At 46.4% G+C, this 22,990-nt stretch overlaps 1 protein-coding gene across 1 annotated transcript in view; it reads right to left on the reverse strand.

The window, feature by feature from the left end:
* ptgfrnb (prostaglandin F2 receptor inhibitor b) overlaps nt 1-22,990 on the reverse strand; it is a 44,137-nt gene extending 21,147 nt beyond the window's left edge. The window contains exons 1-10 of the mRNA XM_076723141.1: nt 22,595-22,990; nt 18,305-18,417; nt 17,893-18,151; nt 13,352-13,759; nt 10,757-11,185; nt 2,645-2,791; nt 2,404-2,564; nt 2,194-2,314; nt 1,360-1,579; nt 1,071-1,258 (exon numbers count right to left, since the gene is read on the reverse strand). Coding sequence (XP_076579256.1) covers nt 1,071-1,258; nt 1,360-1,579; nt 2,194-2,314; nt 2,404-2,564; nt 2,645-2,791; nt 10,757-11,185; nt 13,352-13,759; nt 17,893-18,151; nt 18,305-18,417; nt 22,595-22,655 — 2,107 coding nt within the window. The 5' untranslated portion in view covers nt 22,656-22,990. The remainder of the gene's footprint in view (nt 1-1,070; nt 1,259-1,359; nt 1,580-2,193; nt 2,315-2,403; nt 2,565-2,644; nt 2,792-10,756; nt 11,186-13,351; nt 13,760-17,892; nt 18,152-18,304; nt 18,418-22,594) is intronic.

A 22,990-nucleotide genomic window follows, 5' to 3' on the forward strand; every position in this document is an offset into this window, starting at 1 on the left:
TTCTTCCACTCTCCCCTCCCTTCCTTTTGTGTCTTCCTCCCCCTCCTTTTTCCTTTCCTCACTTCCCCTTTCTTTCTCCCTCTCCGCCTTTCCTCTTTCTCGCTCCTCAGTCCACCTCACCGTCTCCCTCTCTTTGTCTTCCTCCTCATCATCTCCATCCTCGTCCTCCTCTGCCTTCTAATGCTCCTGTTCCTCGTCCTCCTCCCACTGTCCCACTGTCTCCCACTTCCCAGTCAGATCAAAGAAAGTTAAGTAGGCCAGTGGCTGTGGTGGGCGTCAAAGGGCTTAAGGTGTGTGTATGTGTGTGTGTGTGTGTGCGGCTTCCTTTTTGCACATTATTGGGGAACTTATGTTGGTTATCGCTAACAGTGTGTTGGTGGAGGATGTGTGTATGATGTGTGTAGAAATACAGAACAGAACTGCTTCATACCTCCACTAAAAGACTGTTTTGAAAGTGAATAAGTGATTGAAGGACTTAAATTAATGATCCATCTTACGACCGAGCTGGAAAGCACTTTCCCAACATTTAGTCTTCTGTTATGCTCTTTGTACACAGCCTGGTTCGAGGAAATTTCATGAAACGAGCGCAGTTTCTTAAAAAGAACAGACTGCTTTAGGAACAAGTGAGTGAGAATGAAAGAGTTAAGTGTGGGAAACATTAGAAAGAGGAAGCGGTGTGACAGAGACAGAGCACAGCAGAGGTGTTTAACCCTGCCAGCCTGAGCTCAGCAGAGCAGCAAGGTGTGCAGAGCAGCTGGGTTTTCCAACTCTGTGTTCACAAATCATTCACCTCAATGTTCCTCTTCGCGCAAACGCTGGAGCCTCGAGTACCATTTTAATGATACCGTCCTGTTGCAGCTTGACTTCTCGACAAGACGGTGGCCAGAGATGTGAAATCAGACTTTAGAGTAGAGTTTATAGAAAAGAAGACAATCTGTTTCATGTTTTACTTCATCAGCTGCTCGTTCTGAATTCGACATTTTGTGGCTGGAATATCTGTTTCTCACTTTGACGAAGCCCGGAAATATTTCTCACACTCAGTGAAAGTGAAAACGCACACATTGACCCACCATTTTCCTGAAAGTCGATCTTGATTTTGTTCGACTCTGCGCTGGTGGACCTGGTCCAAGCTTGTCCTGGCTGCTGTTTTGTCCATGCGGTGATGTCGCACCAGTAGTAACCCCTGTCAGACAGCTGGACGCCCGCCAGGCGAAACCGAAACTCTGTCGGACCAGACTTTGTCAGAACCAGACTGTCTCTAAGTGGACACAGAGACATACATACATTTCAAAATAAAGCGCAGACTCCGGTGCATCTCTGAAGAGGTCATGTTCTGTACACATGTAACCAGATACGTACCTCCTGTTGGGGTCCGTGGCTCCTCCGTGCTGCAGGACGTTGTCAGGGCTGAGAGTCATGATGGTTCTCACGCTGCTCTCCAGACTGTCTTGTGATTGGATGAGCACAGAGTAGCCCACTTCCCCAAGGTTCTCAGTGGCCACGGTGCAGCTCATCTCAAAGGTCGCCCCACCCACTGAGGCTTCACGGATGTGCTTGGCGACGACGTTTAGAGAGGGGCCTGAAAATACCACCAGTCCATCCATCATTGACCATCATTCAGCCCACCCAGTAGTGTCCCAGCGGGGAAATCCCCGACATTTGGCAACAGGAAGTGATAAGAGATAACACTGAAGTTCAGACTTAAAGCAGGCTCTCTTGTTCACAACACACACTTCCTCTATCTCAGCCCTACATGCTGAAGTTGCCCTCAATTTAGCTAATTGAGCCATGATGTAACTGCATGGCTGCGTGTGTGTGTGTGTGTGTGTGTGTGTGTGTGTGTGTGTGAACAAGAGAGGCTGAGACAAGAGGTCTGTTGTTATGTTGAGGGATTTCACTATGAAGTCTGGAACTGATATGTAGACATTACAGCTTATTCATAAAACTTAGCAGCAGGGTTGCTATGCCTGACTGGCAGCATATTAGACTTTTCTTAATCATGAGTGTGAGCTAATGGTGCTATTTTTCTGAATTTCTCTGAAAAAGAACCTCATTAAACCACAGAATACGACCTGTACGGAGCGTTGGGATGAATGTTGAACGTGCAGAGATGACTATGAAGGTGCCACAAGGAATTTACTGTCAACAAATGGGTACTGATGAAGGGAGGGCAGATAAATAAAGCTTCCTTACGTTTGGTGACCCACTGCACCGTCTGCGGTGAGCTCTGGTGCTCAGCCGCCTTCACCAGGTCACCCTGGCTGTTCATGCTCCAAGCAGACACAGTGCAGACATACTGGCCCATGTCGATCTCCTGCAGACAGAATGAAAATCAGTCAACATTAATGTCCTAACATGTTCAACTGAACGACCGGTCTGTCCCTGCGCGCTCTGTTAAGCTACCTGTGTACGGAGGAATCGCAGTTTAAATGTGTTGGGCTGAACTCTGGTCAGAGACAACGCGCCACTCTTAAGCCTGTCAGAATACATCGATCCTGGCAACAGGTTGCCGTGGCCGTCCAGGGAACCAATGGGATGCGAGGTCTGAGGATCGTCCCCTATACCTGCAGGTGATTGAACACAAATGAGTGAGTCTGTACGAATTCTGTGGAAAAAGCATTGACAACGGCTGAGGTATGTGTACCGGGAAGCGTGGTGTGCTCCCAGCTGACACCCAGCCGGCCTCCCAGGGGTAAATGTGTAATGTTGGTCACATGACAAGCCAGCTCTGTGGGTTCTGCTGTCATCTGGGCGCTCAGGACGGGCTCAAGGGTCAGCGTGAAGCTTGGTTCTGCAGACAAAATGTGAGAAGGCATATAATTAAACTCAATCTGATGATGTCGCTCAAACATTTAGATGCTTTAAATGACAAAATATGTACTAACAGGGTTATAAAGTATTGGTAAACTGTCTGATAACTCATGTCCTTCTGGGTTTTGAACTCATCTGTAATGTTCAAAACCCAATTCTGTAGCAAATTCAACACGGCTCAAGTTGGAATTGAATGCATTACGTTAAAGGAAACGGCAGCATGGGGTTAAACACACAGACAGATGTTCAATCCATGTCTATTGTTTAGTGGCTGAATGAGAGAAAATCCCTGCAGCCAGGTCCCAAAATTGCTGTGGACGCTGGAATGATGTTTAATAATCCCACACGGGTGTAATGTCAGGTTATCTCCATACTTTTGGTCCATATCTCAACATAATGACAACTATACACACGGTATATACTTAATCATCCCGATCATTGTTAATTGTCTGGATCAGTGAGTCTGAAATTAATACCAGTTTCAAGGGAAGGATCAGCATCCTGATGAACAACTCAAACCTCATCACACCACACAGCGAGTGACTGTGCTGCCTCCAGAGAAATGATTCCCATCCCAGCGGGGCGCTACTTTCATCAGTCATCGCCAGGTTTGGTCATTTTACAACATTCCAGAATCAGCACACAAATGCAAAGAGAACCCTGCTTTTTTTTTTTTTCTTTTCTTTGGTTCTTTAAATAGAGAGCAGAAATAGAGAAATACAACAGAAATAGACCTCCAAAATGAGGTAGGTGTGTGTGTGTGTGTGTGTGTGTGTGTGTGTGTGTGTGTGTGTGTTTGTGTGCAGGTGATGAGGCAGGTACTCTCAGTCAGACAACCAGATTGCACCTTTACGCGTCAATGAACGGGAAATGCACACAAAGATTTCCACCTGCCAAATGGTGAGATATCGCGCACACACACACCCACACACACTGTAGTGTACACAAGCAGTCACAGACACGAACCAGAGTGCATCGGCATGCCGATATATAACACTGACAATCACCAGTGTGCACACACAACTCGAAACTCTATAAATACAAGAGTGAGTGTGTGTTTGGCAAAGGAGGGGGTTTGTGTGATGTCATTTTCAACGTCACACACACACACACACACTGACTCATGCACTGTCACCATCTGCTGTGAAACGCGCGCGCGCACACACACTTTGATCGATGAGAACGTGTGAAGCTTTCGCTGCCAATTAGCCACGTGCCGCTCTCCCTCACATTTGAAATGTCGCCTTATTTAGTCGAGCGACGCGAACACGCAGCATTTCTCCATGTAGAGCCAAAGAGATGTGGGCACAAATCACTGCAGATACAACCAGGACAGCTGTTTTATTGATTATTTATTCAAAATGAACCGATCTTCTTCATGCATTAGTGAAGCATGGAGTGAAAATACCAAACGGTTGCTGAATAAAGCTTCTCAAATACACAGATTAGTCATTAAAGGACCTCACTACATGAATCACTTCATAGATTAGGATTAATTGCTAAAATAATTGATGCATTTATCAATAATTGTTGCAGCATGGGTGATGTAAACCCCCGAATCCCACGTCCAAGAGCCAGTGATGCTGCTGACCTCGCGCCGTGTCCTCACAACGGAGCCTGACGAGCATGAACTGCACTTCCTGCCACTCTCCGTGGCGTTTAGCAGAGCAGAAATTGTGTAAAAAAACAAGCTTTAAAAAGAAGAAAAGACTCTATTAGTGTGTGGCTCGGGGAGGCAGAGTGAGGAAAATAGGTCAATGTCAATAACGCAACACGCTGCTTTCATCTGCATCACACTGCGTGTGTTCATTTTAAGAAGCTACTTGGAGTTAGAGACTCTTAGTTTGCAGTGAAAGCAGCAGTGACATTCATTTGCCACTGATTGGTGTGTTTCAAGAGCAAAGGCACGGCTTACTGCAGGGACGCGACTAACAGTTAGTTTCATTGTTGATTAATCTACCAATTGTTCAACAAAACATCAGCAAATTGTGAAATGTGACGTGAAAGACGACAGCAAACGAGGAAGTGAAGCCTTCAATGAGAGCGCAGAGGGCGCGAGGCCGGGCTTTCCGTGTTTGGTCAGCGTGTGTGTTTGCTCATGGCTGTCTGCCATGATAATGATATGTTTCTAAGCAGCAGAGGAGACGAAAGTGCACCGCTAACCTTGGCAGTGACGGCAGCCACTGACCAGAGCAGGGAGTTGAACTCCCAGTCATGGCAAAGCCAGTGGTTTCCAGGAACAGAAGAATGTCGTACTCTGCCAAAACAACCAAAGGCATGTGAGACGCTCTGGTCTCACTGGAGCATGCAGGCATGTGTGTGCAGTGTGTGTGCGTGTGATAGGAAAACCAGATATGAATAAGACACTTGAGCCATTCCTTCTTTCTGTCAACACCCACTGTGTCTCCCAGGATGGAGGGGAAGTACGGTCGACACACACTGAGCAGATGCACTTTTTACATCACAATTCCCAGCTAACGCAACATGTAATCAGATTACTGTGCGCGCAGGCAGATGACAGTCGTCTGTTACCAGCCATGTCAGGCTTTCAATGTTGTTCACTCTTGTTCTGCAAGTTTCATGCAGATGTTCAAAAATGAAAAACGAGCCCAGCTTGTTCTGACACACTGTATGATATATAAAGGCTAAATAATGAATGCCCTGCAAATAATATATGAAGAAGTGTGAAAACGATGCCAACATTGGCTCCTCACAGGCAAACTGGCTAATGAAGTGAAGGTGGAAGATCTCCAACAGAAAGACACTGAGCCGTATAGATGCTAAACATCATGAAACCAAAAACTGGAGCTGCACACAGCGTGTGGCGACGCACAGCCTCCTTAATTCAGCTGCTTTACGTTTCACTGAAGGACAGACTTTCACTGAGTTCAGGAAACTGTTGCTCATTTGACAGAAGCTTTTGTCAAAAACAACAGTTTTCCCCCACATGAACACACATCGGGAGCCTTGCTCGAGAGCTTGTGGGGCAGGACAAGGTGGGACTCAAACCCCCAACCTTCTGATTAACGTTGGCTCTGGTTTACGTTGGGAGATGAATGGGCCAATTTCACTGTTTATCACAGACAGTAAAATAATAACTGTGACTTTCCAGAGTTGTAAAATCCTCTCTCATAACATCACAAACCGCTGCGCAGTGTTTTGATGTGCTTTCAAACTCTGGAACTGGAATACCTGGACCAAATGTCAACATCTTGCTGGTATCTGAAGCAACATGCCCGCACAAAGAGCCAGAAGAACCGTTCAGGGTTTCACGTTCTTTGGTCGTCCTGTCGTGCGGCGAAGCTGCTGCCGCCGGCTGGTCTCTAATGTTGTCTGTCTGCTGCTTGGTGCTGGACAGGTAGCGCACAGCGGATGTAATACTTAAAGCAGCTGCCTGCTGCTGGAAACGACGTTGATGAAAGCAGAGACCGTGGGCAGGAAAACCACAACAATGAGCTTAAAGAGTCGAGAACCGCAGTAAAGCTGCAAGAACGCAGGTTGACCCCTTTAAACGCTGTCATCTGATCCACTGTTTATAGAACAATATTACTGAGAGCAGCTCTAATGTGAAGCAGTGGCGCTGAGACTCCACGCTGTGCGAGGAGCAATTCCTTTATAGTCTCCAGTTTCCTCGAGCTCCACCTGGCCCCGGCGGGTCAGCTGGGAGACATTATACCACCAGGATGTCTGCGCTGAGGCCTCGGGGTCTCTTATCAGTCGTGCTAAAACACTTCCAGAGGAACACGGGTGTGACCTCCGCTGGCTCCCTCTCAGTGTGGCGGAGCAGCTGAACGGTGCAGGGGTCCACTCGTATCACCGAAGTCCCTGTGGTGTCGCAGCGTGAGGCCGCTGAGGCTGCGGAGAAACCGGATTTCGACGATTGCAAGCGAGTGCAGCCTGGGCATCCACCTCTACATTTCCATATTACGATGGCATCTTTCTCATATCGACACAAACTTTCCTGATACTTTTTGGGGATAATAGGTTTCATCATAACCAATCGGATCTGCGGCGGATGCTTCTCAGTTCTCCATTTCCTAATGAAGTCCATTGAATTCGATGAAACGACGAAGCAGAAGGCACACTGAGCAGCTCCTCTCGTTGGGCCCGGGATCAAAAGCCTTCGCTTCATCTACCTCGCGCCTGACAGCTAGCGGCTAATTGAAAGCAAACTGCTAGACTATGCTAGAAATAGGCAGCCATCTGTCTCTTCTGTAGCCTTTTTTCCAACACAGGTACGTGGGGGGAAAAAAACGTGGTTGCCACCGTCTCAATGAGATTTGTGTCTGTGTTTACTCCCTGATTCAGAATAATTAAAGGATAATTTGACTTTATCATAATTTGGGTTTTGCTTTCCTCGTGTTCTAATAGTAACAACAATAAAACACCCACTCAGTCAATTAATGAGATGTGGGAACACTGTTACAGCTCTAAAAACTGGATTGTAGCTTGCAGTAAGCTGCGTACTACAAGGTTTAGATTACCTTTAACGCCCTAAATGTGAACAAACGAGAGGCTGAATGCATGCATGAGATATGCTAAGATATCCTAAAATATTTCATTGGTGTGAAACAAGCAGCTAAAACAACCAAATCAAAGTAAATATGACCAAAATGTCATATCTATACAATGCTAAAATATACAGATGTTCCGAAACGCACCGTATATTTTCATAAATATTCTGATGAGCTTCAAAACAATAGAGCATGAGCCTGGATGGAATCTCAGCGGTCCTTTTTTGAGTGAAGCGGATCCACTGACACAATTCCAGCTGACACAACAACAACATGGCACATGGGGGGCTCGGGGGGGCAAGGGTGAGTGGAATGACACCCTCTTTAACTGTACTCTGTGGTGTGTGTGTGTGTGTGTGTGTGTGTGTGTGTGTGTGTGCCTGCCGTGGGGAGTTCCTAAACATGTTCTCCAACTCTTTTTGTGCTTCCTGGTAGGCTGTGCATGTACAAAAGCATCATGGGAAGAGGGGGTAACCTCAAGGCCACACATCAATAGAATAGGAACTGACTGGTTGACAATACACACACACACACACACACACACACACACACACACACACACACGCATAGTTTATGTTCATTCTCAGGAGGGATGAGGATGAAATGTGTGAGCTACACAGAAAATGTTGAGCTACATGAGCTATCGTCAATTAGAAGTGTTGCTCTTGTGTGTGCATGTGTGTGTGTGTGTGTGAGTGGGCAAGTGCGTGTGTGCGTGTGCGTGTATCAGCAGACGCAGTTTGAAGGAATGTATACCCTCAGGCTAAAATGTAGGAGTTCCACCAGCGAGAACAGCCTCATACCCTCAGTATGTGGGACACACACACACGCAGCGAGTGGAGCATGCATGTGTGTAGCATCCACTCGGGGGAAAGCCTTCGACAACCCCAGATTCACTCAGCACACAGCAGACGAACACACACACGGGTAAGTATGCAGGTAACGCACACAGGATCACCCACACACGCAACATATATAAACACACACCACATGGCAGAGGCTGACAAAATGTTCTTGATATTTCAGCTGCGCCCTCACTCTGTGTGTGTGTGCGTGTGTGTGTGTGTGTGTCCATAATGCCTGGTTGATATTTCTAAATGCAACACTGATCCTGAAGGCTTCGAGAATCTTCTGTGTGTCTGGAGCTGGTCGGATCTTAAATAAAGGCTGTGGCTGACACACAGGGTGGAGGATTCCTCACAGCGCGACAAACAGAAAACACACCTGGATTTTACACCTTCATCTCAACAAAACGCTGTCATTTAGCAAGAGGTTCACCAACAAATCAGCCAATGGAGCCAATGCCGGTCTCTGCATGCTGCCGTTACTGACCCTCCCAAACATCCAGCAGTCAAGACTGAAGAGCAGGGATTTATGGGTAAATGTCGTGTTCACTGGATGTCCATAAAAAAATCGAACTCATCTGATTTCAGTATTGAGGCTCCCATCCAGTCCAAAGCCCTCGGAGGACTGAGGTGTGTTTGAACTGAACTGACAATGTGATGGCCAAGAAGCACCAAAGCAGACTGGACTCCATAAATATCATTAAAAGTCTTCTATTCTCTCACCCCAAAAAAAAAAGGGGGGGGGGGATAAGTGTGCTCTTCCCTAAAATAAAATGACTCTCACAGCAAACTTTTATCAAGTCGATCTGCCAAAACGCTCGCTGGGAACTCCCAAAGGCCTTAAATATAGTGCTGCGGCTGAAGTGGGAGCGATTATGTAACAAGTATTAATTTATTCATTAAAGTCCATTTCATTCATTTAATTGGGAATTGGGAGTTTGTCAGAAATCCAACTGCTGTGGCACAACAGCAGCTGCTTCTCTGAGCAGTCACAAGCCTCCGTCAGCCTGCCCGCCTCTCCATCACCATCACCGCAGCGTTCCTTTATGTCAAAGCCAGCGGGGCTGTCAAATGTCACGGTGAAACTGTACCAAAAAAAGTCACTCACACACACACACACACACACACACACACACACACACACCACTAATACCAATATGCCAGTAATGCTCCATTGTTATTACAGCAGACTCTGAAGGGGCTTTAATCTCTTTGGCGCAATTCACATGTGGGTTTGGTTTGTTGGGGATGGCGGGAAAGCTGTTCGCTGAACCAGTGGCGACCCCGCAGAGTCGCTGGCCTCGCCAAGAAGCAATTCCAGGATGCAACTCCCGGGCACAACCACAAGTTGTCAGATTAAACAAACAAGAGGTAATGGTGGGTTAATCAGCGAGCTCCGGGGGTGGCGGTAGGTGAGGTCTCCTAGCCTCCAGGCGTTATGCTAAGCTCGGCTAACTGGCTGCTGACTAGCTTCATAATTAGCTCAATTTTCTCGTGTGACTCTCGGCAAGAAAGCAAATAAGCATCGCAAAATGTGGAAATGTTTAGTGTTGTACACCTGCAGAGAAAATGCAACATGATGTGAAACTCAAGAGCGCAGCGAAAGAGGGACAGAAATAGAGAAAAGACAGACAGACAGACAGACAGACAGAGAGACCACCCGCCAAGCCAGTAATTGATTGCTGTGTCGACTGTGTTCGACACCGCTGCTCTTTAGAGGTGGGATCAGAGCATCGCGTGCACACACTCACATACACAAAAACAGCATACCCAGAGGTAGCAGAGTGCAGGACAGGCATGACTAATCAATCGTTCTCACAGCAGGAGTCAACAGGCTGACTAGAGGATTAAAGAGTTTCCCCTCGAGACGCCAGATTCATCTGTGGCACCGCAGCACTGTTACACATCCGCAAATCATGAAATCACTCAGAAAGAACACGCACGTGCTGCTCGACATCCACTCTTCCTTCAGTTTTTTGCGATTCGCCACTGCGTCGGACATCAGAACTGCCTCCAAACACATCCAAGTCTCAGCTCTCCAATCAAACTGGACCATGCTTTACAAAAAGCCGCAGATTTCGACAGCAATGGGACCACACTTAAGCACCATAAACAAACTCTGGGCAAGGTTCAGTTTCATGTCAGGATGACATTTTACACAGCTCTACCCAAAGCACAGCAACATCAGGCGCTTCTCTCTTTGTGCCCTAAAGCAATGTGCTTTTTGTGCTGCAAGCCGCCTTTAGCCTATGGCACACACCACAGTGTGCAATGCAGCGCAGGGAGCGCCAGTCTTTCCACTGAAGTTGTTTTTTTTTTTTGTTTTTTTTTCTACACAGACAATTACAGCGATGGAAGCCCGTTCTCAGCAGAAAAACTCCAGAAGTTTGGAATGAGAAAACTCTCCCGAGTATCTCATGAGAGTGAATGTTGAAACGATTAAAAGACTAGTCAATGAGCAATAACACACTGAAAGTCATTTATCAAGAAAAAAATGACTTCTCACTCTCATTTCTCACATCTCTTCGCCTCATAAGTCATCTGAATATTTTAAAATGAAACACAAACATCTGTCGTTTCACTCACTGATCTGAGACACCTTCACCGTCAGAGGGCTGGACGTCTTCTCGGCTGCCATGTGCCACCTCCCTCCTCCACCCGCGCTCCTTCCTCCTTTCTCGATAAAGGCCCGGATGCGGCAGGCGTACACCCCTCCGTCCTCCCCGCTCACCCCTCTCACCGCCAGCCTGTACTCTCCGGCCCCCGTCCGCTCCAGGCTCGCCTGCCCCCGCTTCCCTTGCGCTCCGCTCGAGGACGCGTTCGAGACCACCACCCCGCTGCGCTCCATGGTGATGATGTCGCGGCCGTCTGCCAGCCAGGTCACTTCCAGGGCGAGGGCGGGCAGGTTGTCAGCAGCGACGGAGCAGAGGAGGGTCAGCGTGTTACCGGGGGAGAGAAGCAGAGCCGTGGAGGAGGGAGAGGAGGAGGATGAGGCCTTCACGCTGAGGGATTGACCTTGAAAGAAGGAGACAGCGTCAGTCACATCATCCTTATGTGTACGGGCATCAACAAGACGAGAAGATTAGGACTATTAGCAGCTTAAATAAGCAGTTTGAACACAAATAAAAACTTTCTTCAATAAATGATTAAACCTTTGAACTGTAGGACGTGTTCGTCCCCTTTAATTGCAGGCCGCTGGCTGCATGTCTCAGCGCGCCTGTCCACAGAGCTTCAATCGGCGAGATGTGTCTATTAACAATCACAACGGACTGTGTGATATCAGTCTTGAGTCATGTCAGATTGTGTGAAATTGTATTAAAAGAAAAGGCGCAAGCAGAGACATGTCAACAACCGTCACCGTCCACCCACGTCGCTCTCGTCTTTTGCCTCTGAGACCACAGACTCTGGTGTCACCTGTGGCTCGGACGCTGCACGTGGCTCTTTGCTTGAGTATGTAAAGAACTGCCCTAATCAGGGACCCAATCTCTCTTCTTGAGCGAAAGAAGAGAAAAGATGCTTCTGCTCTGTCACTGAGCCATGCAGTTTGTTGATCTGATTGGTTGAAGACAGACACTGGTAAACATATGGCTCAACCAATCACCTGCCAAGTGTTTTTTTTTTTTTTTTGAAAACGGTTTTCCAAACAGTTTCCATGGCCGACTTCCCAGATGCGTGACAAACCATCTGGTGCATCAGGCAAACTGTTAGTTGGACAACACAAAACATTCTAGGAAATTCCGCTGTTCTCTGACGCGTTGTCGACCAAAACAATGAATCAAGAATTGATCGACAATTGGGAGAAGAATGCAGATTAGTCGTCAATGAGAATAATCATGAGTTGCAGCCCGACAATTACAGATCACAAAAGAGTATTTTGCAAATGATGGTGTGCAAACTGCATCACATCAGATTCAGGTAATCAAAAGAATATTTTAATTCTGGTAATAAATAATTAAAATGATGCTTAGCTGCAGCACTAATGTGCACAGCTGAATATAAAAGCCTGATGCTGGAGGAGAGCTTTCCAATCCTTTCTATTAAAACTCGTTTCTGTGTGTCTTCAAAGTTGGATCAGAGGTTTGGATACGGTCTCCAGTAACAACCTAGACAGCATTATGCGGGGACGAGTCTCTGTATGGTGTCTGGAAGAGGACAAAAGAGACAAAGCCCACTCTGTTTGACTTTTCTCATCTTCTTTACTCAAGTCAGTAAGTCAATATGAACTGACTGCGACACAATGGACCTGAGACTGAGACCTGTGTGTGTGGCTCATCTCTGGTTTCATTACAAACCACTGGCTGTTTTCTAGCACTTAAGAGGATATGGAAACCCAGGAGGATATAAGATACGGTGACCACAGCAACCACAATGAATGAGTGAGAGAGAGTGTCTGAGTCGAGGGGGCCTCTCTCGGGACGGAATAAGCCAGAGAGACAGACAGCGAGGGTCATGAGCGTCCTGGGACAGAGCGAGGCCCAGAAAAAAAGACTCCCAGAAGAGAGGACGCCATTAAAATAAAGACAGCCACACAACAGGGAGAGAACTCTCCTACGTCCCTCCCTCTCTTGCCGTCCTTGATTTTCTTCCAGTGTCACTCCGCATCCACAACCAAGACTTGAGAGAGGTATCTGAAGATCTATTGCTCCCTTTGGTGTAATTATCTCCAGAATGTTATTACTACAGCGCTACTACTTCAGGCGTTACTGCCAGGGATGTGCAGGGATGTTGCACAGGATCACGTAACGCCCTTTTCGAGAGCGCGCAGATCTATTTGATGAGGCGGATGAATGCCCGCTGAGCCAGTGGCTCACCGTCTGTGTCGAGGCTTCAGAAACTGATGCACCTGGACTCGCATCGCTGTCAGATGGAGCGTCTGACGGGACACCTGGCAGTGCCACCTCTCTAATGAAATCTATTGTTTTTTCTATTTGAAAGGAGCGTTTGGTGCATACAGAGTCGACTTCTCTCAACAGAAAACTTGAGAACTTTGCTGCATGAGACTTAGGATCACGGCTATTACTAAACCTGTGTCTGTTGTAATGAAGACGACTGACAGGCCGATCAGAACATTTCACATAACAGATGTCGACACAGCATTAGCTAAATGCTCAGGTCTGCATGCTAACATGCTCGGCTATGACACTCGTGCTGCAGCTCCTGTTGGCCGGGCGGGTTTCTTACCTGTTGGAGTAACAGAAACAGTTCCCATCTCTTTGGTGCTCTCGACGATTTTTATCCATTTCCCTGGTTTTTCATGTGTCCATTCTGTTCCATTGCATTCATAAATCCCTTCATCAGACGACGTCACTCTGGAAATCACCAGCTCAAACAATCCGTTCTTCCCGGGAACCAATCGGATGCCTCCGTCGGCGTAGCGCCGGGCGAACTTCGGCCCCGCGACCACGTCTCCCTGAGGGCCAAATATCAAAATGTCCTCTGATGTTGCTCCCCTCTTCACCGACCAGGTGACAGACAGGTAGGTGGGGTGGGTGAGCTCCCGGGTGACGTTGCAGGACAGCGTGAGGTCACTTCCTTCTGGGACAACAGTGGGCGGGGTCTGGGGCAAGACCTTGAGGGTGTTGGGGATGACTGACGGGAAGAGACAAAAGAAGAATTTGAGGGAATGCATTAACAATTCTGTCACACTTGATATCACTGAAGACAAAAAAACTGCAAGCTCTCAACACACACATGCACACACGCACGCACAAAGTGTGACAGCAGAAGGCACTGAGTGACAGTGGAGGCCAGCAGTTCAGCACAGGCTGGTTGGAGTTTCACAGAGGTTTAATCTACTTTCAGGCACCTTTTGGAGTTCAGTGCACATCAAACCTCCCGCTCATTAAAAAACTAAATAAGTTTATAATGGTGTGTGTTCAGATTTTTTTTTTTTCTTTATTACTTTTTTTATTCGTCTTTGTTGTTCCTTGTAGAGTTTTGGGGGATAATCAGTGGCATATTTGCATTTTCTCCTCATTTTTCTTCGCTGTCTATTACTGGAGGCACATTCTGAGCTTCGCGTGAGACAATCTTGTTTACTGTGATGATCTGTTTAAACCAATTTCCACTTGAAATAATGCTCAATTTTGGGGGGGTGGAAACTCAGTCTTCTCCTGTGTTGTTCTGCCTTCGACACTCTGTGTGCACACAGAGACGCAGGTATTTATCACCAGGAAGGTAAGCTAAAGGTTAGCGTGAACTTCAAGGGATTCGTACAAGTCTGCTCGTCTACTCTTGTCAAGGTCACTAGCTTGAAGGAAAGAGAACAAGCAAACGGCTCCAGATAAAGCTGTGATTGTACGTGTGTGTGTGTATGAAACACACCCAGGGGAGTGTTCATAAAGGTGAACGACCTGCCTCGCTCAGGTAACACAATAAACTCTCTTTCGCTTGTTTTGTTCTGATCATGAAAAAGTTCCTGCTTCCCGGAACTGTCCAGCTGCTCCATGTGACATTCGAGAGTTATGACGCATAAGGAAGGCTCATGAGTCACTCTGTGAGGCGGAATTAAAAAAAAAAAAAAAAAAAAAACTGGGGAGCTTGTCGCTGCTGGGTATCCTGTTGGGAGCAACCGGCGTTGCTTTCAAACGCCTCAACGAGAACAATAAAAAGAAGTTTTACCTCTGCTTTTCACAACAGGGAAGAAAGAGGCATTGGATGCTTTGATGAATGGCGTGTCTGCGGTGAAGACGTGGGGGGTTAATAAGAAAACCGAGCAGCAGGCGAAGCAGTGCTGCTGGATGACTGCTAAACACAAATTAGAGGCTCGATTTTAAAAGAAACTTAAACATTGGATAACAGTAAGGACTGACTAACTCTGATGAGCTCATGGTTCCTGTTCTTAAAGGTTCATGTGCACAACAATCTTGATCATAAACATCCCATTTCCCTGCTAATCAGCCATTAGCATATTTATTTTGAGACATTAGTCCCTGAGTGCTGCAAACAGGAAGTATGATGTCACCACTGAGTCACTCAGTTATCCATAAGCTTCACTTGGCACCCCGAATGGTCGCCCTCATCTAATTTGGCCGTTGTTTGACTTGCCGTTTGAGGGGTGGGGTCACTGCGAACGATCAGCCCCCTGATCATATTGATCGATTGTCCGCACCCTCCACATATCTGCAGACATAAAGCCGGGTTCAGACGATGGTCACTGTGTCAGATAAGGCAATCACAGAGTCATAAATTCTTGCCCTGACTCGGCCGTGAGATACGTTTCACAGTTCCACCTCGCGATACCATCAACATCATTCCTCTTTTAGTTCGCCGTGTTAAGAAGAGCGCTCTGTTCTGCTATTGGTCAACGTCATGGAGCACTGTTGTTATCTGCTGTGACACCCCAAACTGGATAATCAACTCATTTTTGCTCCCTGCGTCCTTCATCTGTGAGGCCGGCTGATACGGTGCAGTCTAAACGCTGCAGAAATCGCACAGGAGGGCAGATTAAAACGTGTGGTGCGAGTTAAAACTATGCACAAGATCAATAAAATCCAACAATATCCACCGAGCATCTCCAGGAGTGTGTGTGTGTGTGTGTGGGATGTTTGTGTCTTCAGATCTGAAAAAGAAGGTGTGTGTCATATTCAAAAGGGGTTAAAGTCCTTTCACTGGAATCCTACAGCTAAATATAAAGCGTGGATATAACGGGACAGTAGTGGACACCGATGAGTCTCGTGGTGGAGGTTGGGAGGATTCAGCCGTGCTGCTGTGCCGCAGTGATGTGAGGGTCTGTGGCAGATAAAGAAAGCAGTACGAATAATCTGCGTTTTGCTCTATCAATTAAAATTAGCCTGAAAGGAGTTTTCAAATCCTCAGCGACCTGCGCTTCACTTGCTTCTTACATAACCAAACAGCCTCAGTGGGGCGATGGAAGCTGTGTGTGTGTGTGTGTGTGTGTGTGTGTGTGTGTGTGTGTTTATGGGAGTGCCTATGAACATGGTGTACAAGTCTCGACTGGTATAGACCCTCAAGCAGCAAATCTAACTCATCATCTCTGTTAACGACTGACAGTCTCATTCACACACACAAACACCTCCCCCCCTTCATACACTACAAAATACACTCATCAGTCCTCACTAATACACACGCTCGACATCCACACAACACAATCTCTCTGGCACATAAACAGTGCTGCCTAGTTAATTCAGGTCTAAATTTAACAAGGTGTCTGGGGAACCGTGCTGGGAAGCAGAGAGCAGCAGAACATGATGGTGCATTATGGAGCTAACTAACCTGCTGTCAGACAACCCCGATGTGTGACTTCACCTCTCAAATTTGAGGGGTTCAGAGCATGAAACGCTCCCGAAGCCCCTCCGATGGCATCATTAAGCACCCTGTGTGTTTGGGCTTGGGTCAACAGTGGATGTAAATGTGTGTGTAATTGCTGGACTGGATAACTGTGAGGGAAAAAGCCAATTAAATTCAAAGGAAAATGCTGAACATGGGTTTCTCTCTTTACCTCCGTTTCTGTGTCAGAAAATAGTCCAAAATCATGTCCACAGTGAGATCCGGGGAAGCACCCGGAATATTGTTTCTCAGCAGATCTCCACTCTTTATCTGAACTGCATATATGTCAAGCCTCTAGAAGAAGACCAAAATTCACAGGATTGGCCGGATATGAATAATGAGTCAGGTCAAATACCTGGAAGAGTGGCAGTATTTTAAACCTAACTACGGTCACATAAGTGTAAGATTTAACGATGAGCTGAGCTCTGAGAGCTTGAAACATGACGAAGACAAGACAGCACAAACGTCATTAATCACTAACTGTGACGATCTCAACATGCAGTACTGCTGATGGAAACAGGGTGAGACTAAAACGTAGTTTAAAGAATAAAATCTCTTGCTGTTCTCAGCGCAGGAGTTCCTTCTCCTCGCTGCGGGCGCCATATCAAGACGACACCGCAAGTGTTGCAAGCGTGGGCGGGTGCTGACCTGAAAGTGTAGCAGGGAAAGTACGCGCTGCACGGGAAGCGCGGATGTTTCGGCGAGGTTTGTGTGTTTACATTGGACTAAAATGACAAAAAAAAAAAAAAGGGATGCTTTTGACTGGACCAGATTGACCGAGACGATCAGTATAAGGACAAATTTCAAATGAAACACTGAGCTGCAGTGGCTCCATCACATGTTGGTGGCTGTCCTGTTTTCAGCTCTGTGATCATGCGTTTCCCTGCTAATCAAAGGGTTTTCAAATAGTTTATTTAGTTTCAGAAGTATGAACGTGCACATGTATCGCATGGATTGTATCTATATTCTCTCCTCAGCCTTTGAGTTTCAATACCCAAAAAATGCCTCCGTCTCTCCCCGGACCTCATTTGACACGAGCCAAGTACTCCCACCTGACATCTGCTCCCCACCATGAGTGTGCGTGTATCAGTGTGTTGAGGTGTGTTTTGTGTCTGCGTGAAAGACAAATTAGAGGCCAGTAATTGTCTAAAACCAGCAGGAGTGTGTGTGTGTGTGTGTGTGTGTGGGTGTAGTGTGTGTGTGTGTGTGTGTGTGTGTGTGTGTGGGAGGATATATACACGGTCAGTAGAGCATTAGTAAGTCATGGGGATAGCTGTTAAATGAACCATTATAGCCAGCTAGCTTCATACACAACCAAACACACAGGAGAAGAGTTTTGACAGGATGGAAAGGATTTAGATGATGACACACAAAGTCTCGGTTGAAACAGACACACGCGAGCATACACACACACACGCACACCTTTCCCATACCGGTGAGCTGGACCTGAGCCTCGTAGTTGCCGCTGATGACGGAGTCGGTGCTCGGCGTTTGACACCAGTAGAACCCGGCGTCCAGCTGCTTCACCTCCGCTATCTTCAGCTCCACCTCATTGTCCAGGAGGCGCACCACCGAGATGTCCCCGGACGCCACGCGCTTGCTGAGCGACGGGTGGGAGTAGCTGGCATCAAAGGTGGAGATTATCTTTATCCTCTGGCCATTGGTGTCCCTGGACATCATCCACTCAAAATCCTGCAGGGCAGAGGGGGACAAAAACGACTAGCATGTTCATTTCTGATGGATGTTTAATGCAACCGGCTGTAGGAGGTACTAGAACTATTTCATCATCATCATCATCATCATCATCATCATCATGTGTGATGTGGAGGCGTGAAAGACTCTCACCTGTTCACGAGGCCCCCCATAGTCATTGACATCACATCTGATGGACACCGGCTGGCCCTCCACCCGAATTAATGGACCGGGAGATACGGTCACCACCCGGGCCAAGCACCCACCTTCAGGGGGAGAGAGAATATTAAAAACTCCTTGGTTGTCTTCACATATGCAGTATTCTTCTATTAAAAGCTAGCCGCGCACGCACATAAACGCACGCACACACACAGGGCTTGCTGCAACTTTCAAATTTCAATTCTCCATGTACATCTGCACACATGCCCACATCATTTTGTTTGGCAAGCGCACCAACCGCTGATTCTGTCAGCACTCCAGAAGATTTCAAAGATTCCCCAAAGGCAGAAACCAAGAGTGAGATTTATATCTATAAGCGAATCCAATTTAGTTTCCATTGTTTATCGTATACCGTTCGGTTACAGTGTGAGATTTGGTCGTGTCAGATCAAAACATGTGGTTTACGTTCCTCCCCAGTCTAAGTAAAGTGTACAACTCTGACATTCCAGCTGAGCGAAGCATGTAGCAACACAGCAGAGCGAGACTGAGCTCAACAGAGTTGGTCGGTTCACTGGCACTTTGCTTCCTGGTTGGTGAAATCTGGCTGCAGGCCTCCGCATTCCAACTCCGACCCGGACATGTGCACTCGGCTCAGCTAAAGGTAAAGTTGCAGATGCTCCGTGCTGCCGGGTTTGTGTGGAGCGGGAATGTTGAGGAACGACAGCGGAGCACAGTCTGTTTCTTGGCAGGTTTCCCAATAAAATGTTCATTTTGATAATTTAGGATGATTTGATGAAGGCGAAGTTCTTGTGCTGGTGCTTTTTCTCTCCTGATGATTCAACCCTGCGTATCAAAGCACCAATCTGATACAGTGCTCTCTTTTCCCCCAATTTACAATCCTCACTACATTTTTATGGAAGGTAAGACAGTGACTGAATGAACGTACCTGATGGAGGAGGCACAAAATGTTATACTACAGATTTATTTTGCCATGGAGTGCATCCACGATGACAGTATTCTGTTGGATTCTGTCATGTTAAAGTTAGACATTAACATCACCTAAAAGTTTGTGTGAATATTTGTATACTTAATATTTTCCTGTGGGTTTAATTGTCCTCTTATCAATTTAAAAAGTGCTTCAATCATCTGAAACCATGTTTAGAAAGTCAGACATATGGTCATTTTGGACTGGGTATGAAGTAAATTAGGAGTACTGGACTGTGTCCATATAAATCTATCATATCAGAAGGTAGCAAGTTCTGAAAGCTGGCAACAAAAGTTTGGTCCGATTCTTCGTCTTGTTAACTTATTCTCGGGTTAAATATTACCTGATTTCAACAGCAGTTTTGTCAGTTTTATGCAGTATTTTATTCAGGTCCTCTGAAAAACTTTTGAGAAGTCTGCAAAAGACTGAAATCTGTACCTGGATCAGCTGTGGTTGAGAGAAGCACCTCATAAACAAGTCCTGCGCTTGTATGCTACATCAATACTTGGGTTTTTGGCAGCAGCTCTGGTGTTACTGTATGTGTGGGAGCCTGCTGACGGTGAGCTTTTTCTGCTCCAGTAAGTAACAAGTCACAGTGAAATAAGTACAACATAAAACCTGCTTTATGTTTCAGTTTCTGCTGATAATTTCTGAAGCCAGGAGTGGTCTGGGGCTTTACGTCGTCTTAACTCTGTATCACATAAAGCAGAGCCTGATGGAGCCCTCACATGCCGGTCTCTGTGGAGTCTGACAGCTACAGTGTTCATCATTTTAAGACGTGCTATGTGACGTCAAACACGCAGACAACTTCTTGTTTTCGAGTGATTCACTCGACTCAAAATGAAGAGTGTGAGATTCAGCAATCCCAACACATCTGCAGGTGTTTCTGCACCAGTGAGTCATCGGGTAACAAAAGGTCTTTCAGATTAAAACACTTTCCCGAACTTAATTACTCAATATACCTGGTCAATGCAAATCATCATCCGAGCTCCATTTCCATCACTGCTTTTAAAGGCACAGTGAGATTTCCGCTGTGTCATACTCCAAAATGACCATAATATACTGTATATCTAGGTGATGGGGCCATTCATCACTGAAATAAGAGACTGAAAGTTGCTTGGCCAGGTGCTGAGATTTATGGCTTTCCAGCCTGCCTGTCACTGCTGGAACAAATACTGCACAGCCGGCGGAGCCTGAAGACACTGAGAAAGTCGAATAATCAAGTCAAGAATCTGAAAAAAAATGTGGCACTGGCGGGGAGGAACCGAGAGGGCCGGCTTGATGTGGAGAAGGACTGGTCAGCCCCCCCACAGGCAGCAGTCTTGAGCCAGGTTAGCTGGACTTGGACTGGTTACCTCTGGTATTTGATTCATCGATGTACAAAAACACACCAATCCAAGGGTTCAGGTGAGGACACTAACTCCAATGTGGTCCCATTAGAGGGACACAGGGCCACTTTTCTACATTATTGGCCAATCCACCAAAAGAAAAACATGTACATTCACGAAATTATATACAGATTACACAGGATAATATATTTGAATATGAGCCATGCAGGCAATTCTCAAGCAGCCATTTGGACAGCAACCAATATGGACAGCAGCAAGCCGTTCAGACAGACATGTCTGTGGTGCACTGCAATGAAAATATCAGGGCAGCTGTCATGTGTCACCGTGGCATTAGATAACTCAGATTAAAATGCAAATGCTCTACAGGCTGTTACACAAAAAGGAAGCAGAAAGTCTGGTGGTGACATGAAAGGAGACTCCGTCCTCCCGGGAGTTTAAACGTGCACAGCAAATTTCATGCCGGTGTGGCCATGATGTGTCTGGCAAACCCACAAGTTATTGCACGGCGTCAGGAGTGGAACTCGAACTCTGTCTGTGTTATCTGGGTTTCCGTTTGGTCAAAGCACTTTGTATATGATGGCCACTTTCCCATCTGTCAGAATACACACACACACACACACACACACACACACACACACACACACACCTACAGAGGCACACACCCGCAGGAGTGCTGGCGACATTTGATCATCTTACAGTGCACTAATTTAAGCCAAGTGTCCCTCTCTCTTTCTCACACACTCTCTCTCTCTCTCTCTCTCTCACACACACACACACACACACACACACACACACGAAGAGAGCCCCCATGACATTCAGTGTTTTGCTCACAAACATATGGCAGCTTCAGTATTGGTAAGCCCTGTTTGGCCCTGCGGTAGGCCAGTGAACAAGAACTGGTTTACCCCTGTGGTGAAAACCAACCTAACGACTAAACACTGGCTTGGTCCTGTTTTAAACCAGCCTCATAATTAGCCGGTCTGGTTTGATTCTGGTGTGAACACAAGGCAAATAATAAGGCCTATCATGGTGGCCTAATGGGACGTTGTCATATCTGGTCACCTCCTGTTTGCCAGTTGGTCTTAATGGAAGTAGTTTTATTTGATCATGAGAGGTTGAGACTGATAGGAGGAAACATCAAACTATTTTCTCCACTTCTCTCAATCATTTGAAAAAAAGTCGTCAGTACTTATCAGTCCATTAATACACTGTTTTCCATTTTAGTTGAATTGAAGATGTGATGCACTGGTGGTGTTCATAACCTTTGATTTGGTGATTATTCTGTGTTAATTATTCATGCATTGAAATGAATTCATCACATTAGCTAAACACAATTGTACTGTAGTTTCTACACAGTCAGTGAGGCAGCTCATTTAAGGGGAAAATCCAACCAGAACCTTCGTGAAAGGTGCAGTTCATCCTGGCAGGGAGACTATCATGCCAGACTCCGCTTAACAAAATGGCATTTTAGCATTTTTTTGTTGGTCGTCACATGCAGACATCTTCAAAAACATCGCTTAATGATTTTTTTTCAATGTGTTGGATCCACTCTTCAATTTGGCATGATCCAATAAACCAAGCGACACTTGTTTTACACTTAATTTTTGACTTTTTAAAACTGTTCGCTTGTTGCACTCCTCAACTTCTTCCCTGGAAACACACAGTGGCTGGCAGCTGCTAAGCAGCGTAAACCAACAGAAAAGAATGATAATGAATTGACATTAAAAGCTGAAAAATGGATTAGAGACATGCCGGACTAGCTAGTTGACCTGTAAGATACGGGGAATGCTTTAACTGAAATTTTAAAATGCATATAAGACAGCCGAAAAATAAGTAAACATTTATTTGACAGATTTCTAAACGGGGTTTAACAGTGGGCTCTCCTTGAGAATGCCGACATGCACCGGAGTTAATTAGCTATCAACAGTCAAGCAAAGAAACGTTTCTTACCGAGCATTGAAAGACCAAATGCGACTGTGAAGAGACAATTCTCCATTTTTGTTCCTCTCATTTCCCACTCTTATCTTTTTCCTTAATTCCCCCCGTTTTCTTTGTCCTGTGTGTGGGGTACCGACAGTCCTCTCCCGCCGCTGTCGGTCAATCCAATAAAACTCTGAGATCTGAGTAGTCAGTCCGTGCCGCACACCGGGCGGAGCCGCAAAGGAAATCTGATGCACACCGCAGATCCTAATCCAGGAAAATGAAGTCCAAATACATGTTCACACAGTGACACTGAACCGGTTTGGTGCGTGTGTGGGAATGAGGGTGAGATTGATAGAATAGGAGAGAGGCTGATTGAGAGAGAGAGAGCGAAAGAGAGAGAGAGAGAGAGGCCGGAAGTTAGGT

Source organism: Chaetodon auriga, chromosome 23 (genome assembly GCF_051107435.1).
Source record: "Chaetodon auriga isolate fChaAug3 chromosome 23, fChaAug3.hap1, whole genome shotgun sequence".
Taxonomy (NCBI): Eukaryota; Metazoa; Chordata; class Actinopteri; order Chaetodontiformes; family Chaetodontidae; genus Chaetodon; species Chaetodon auriga.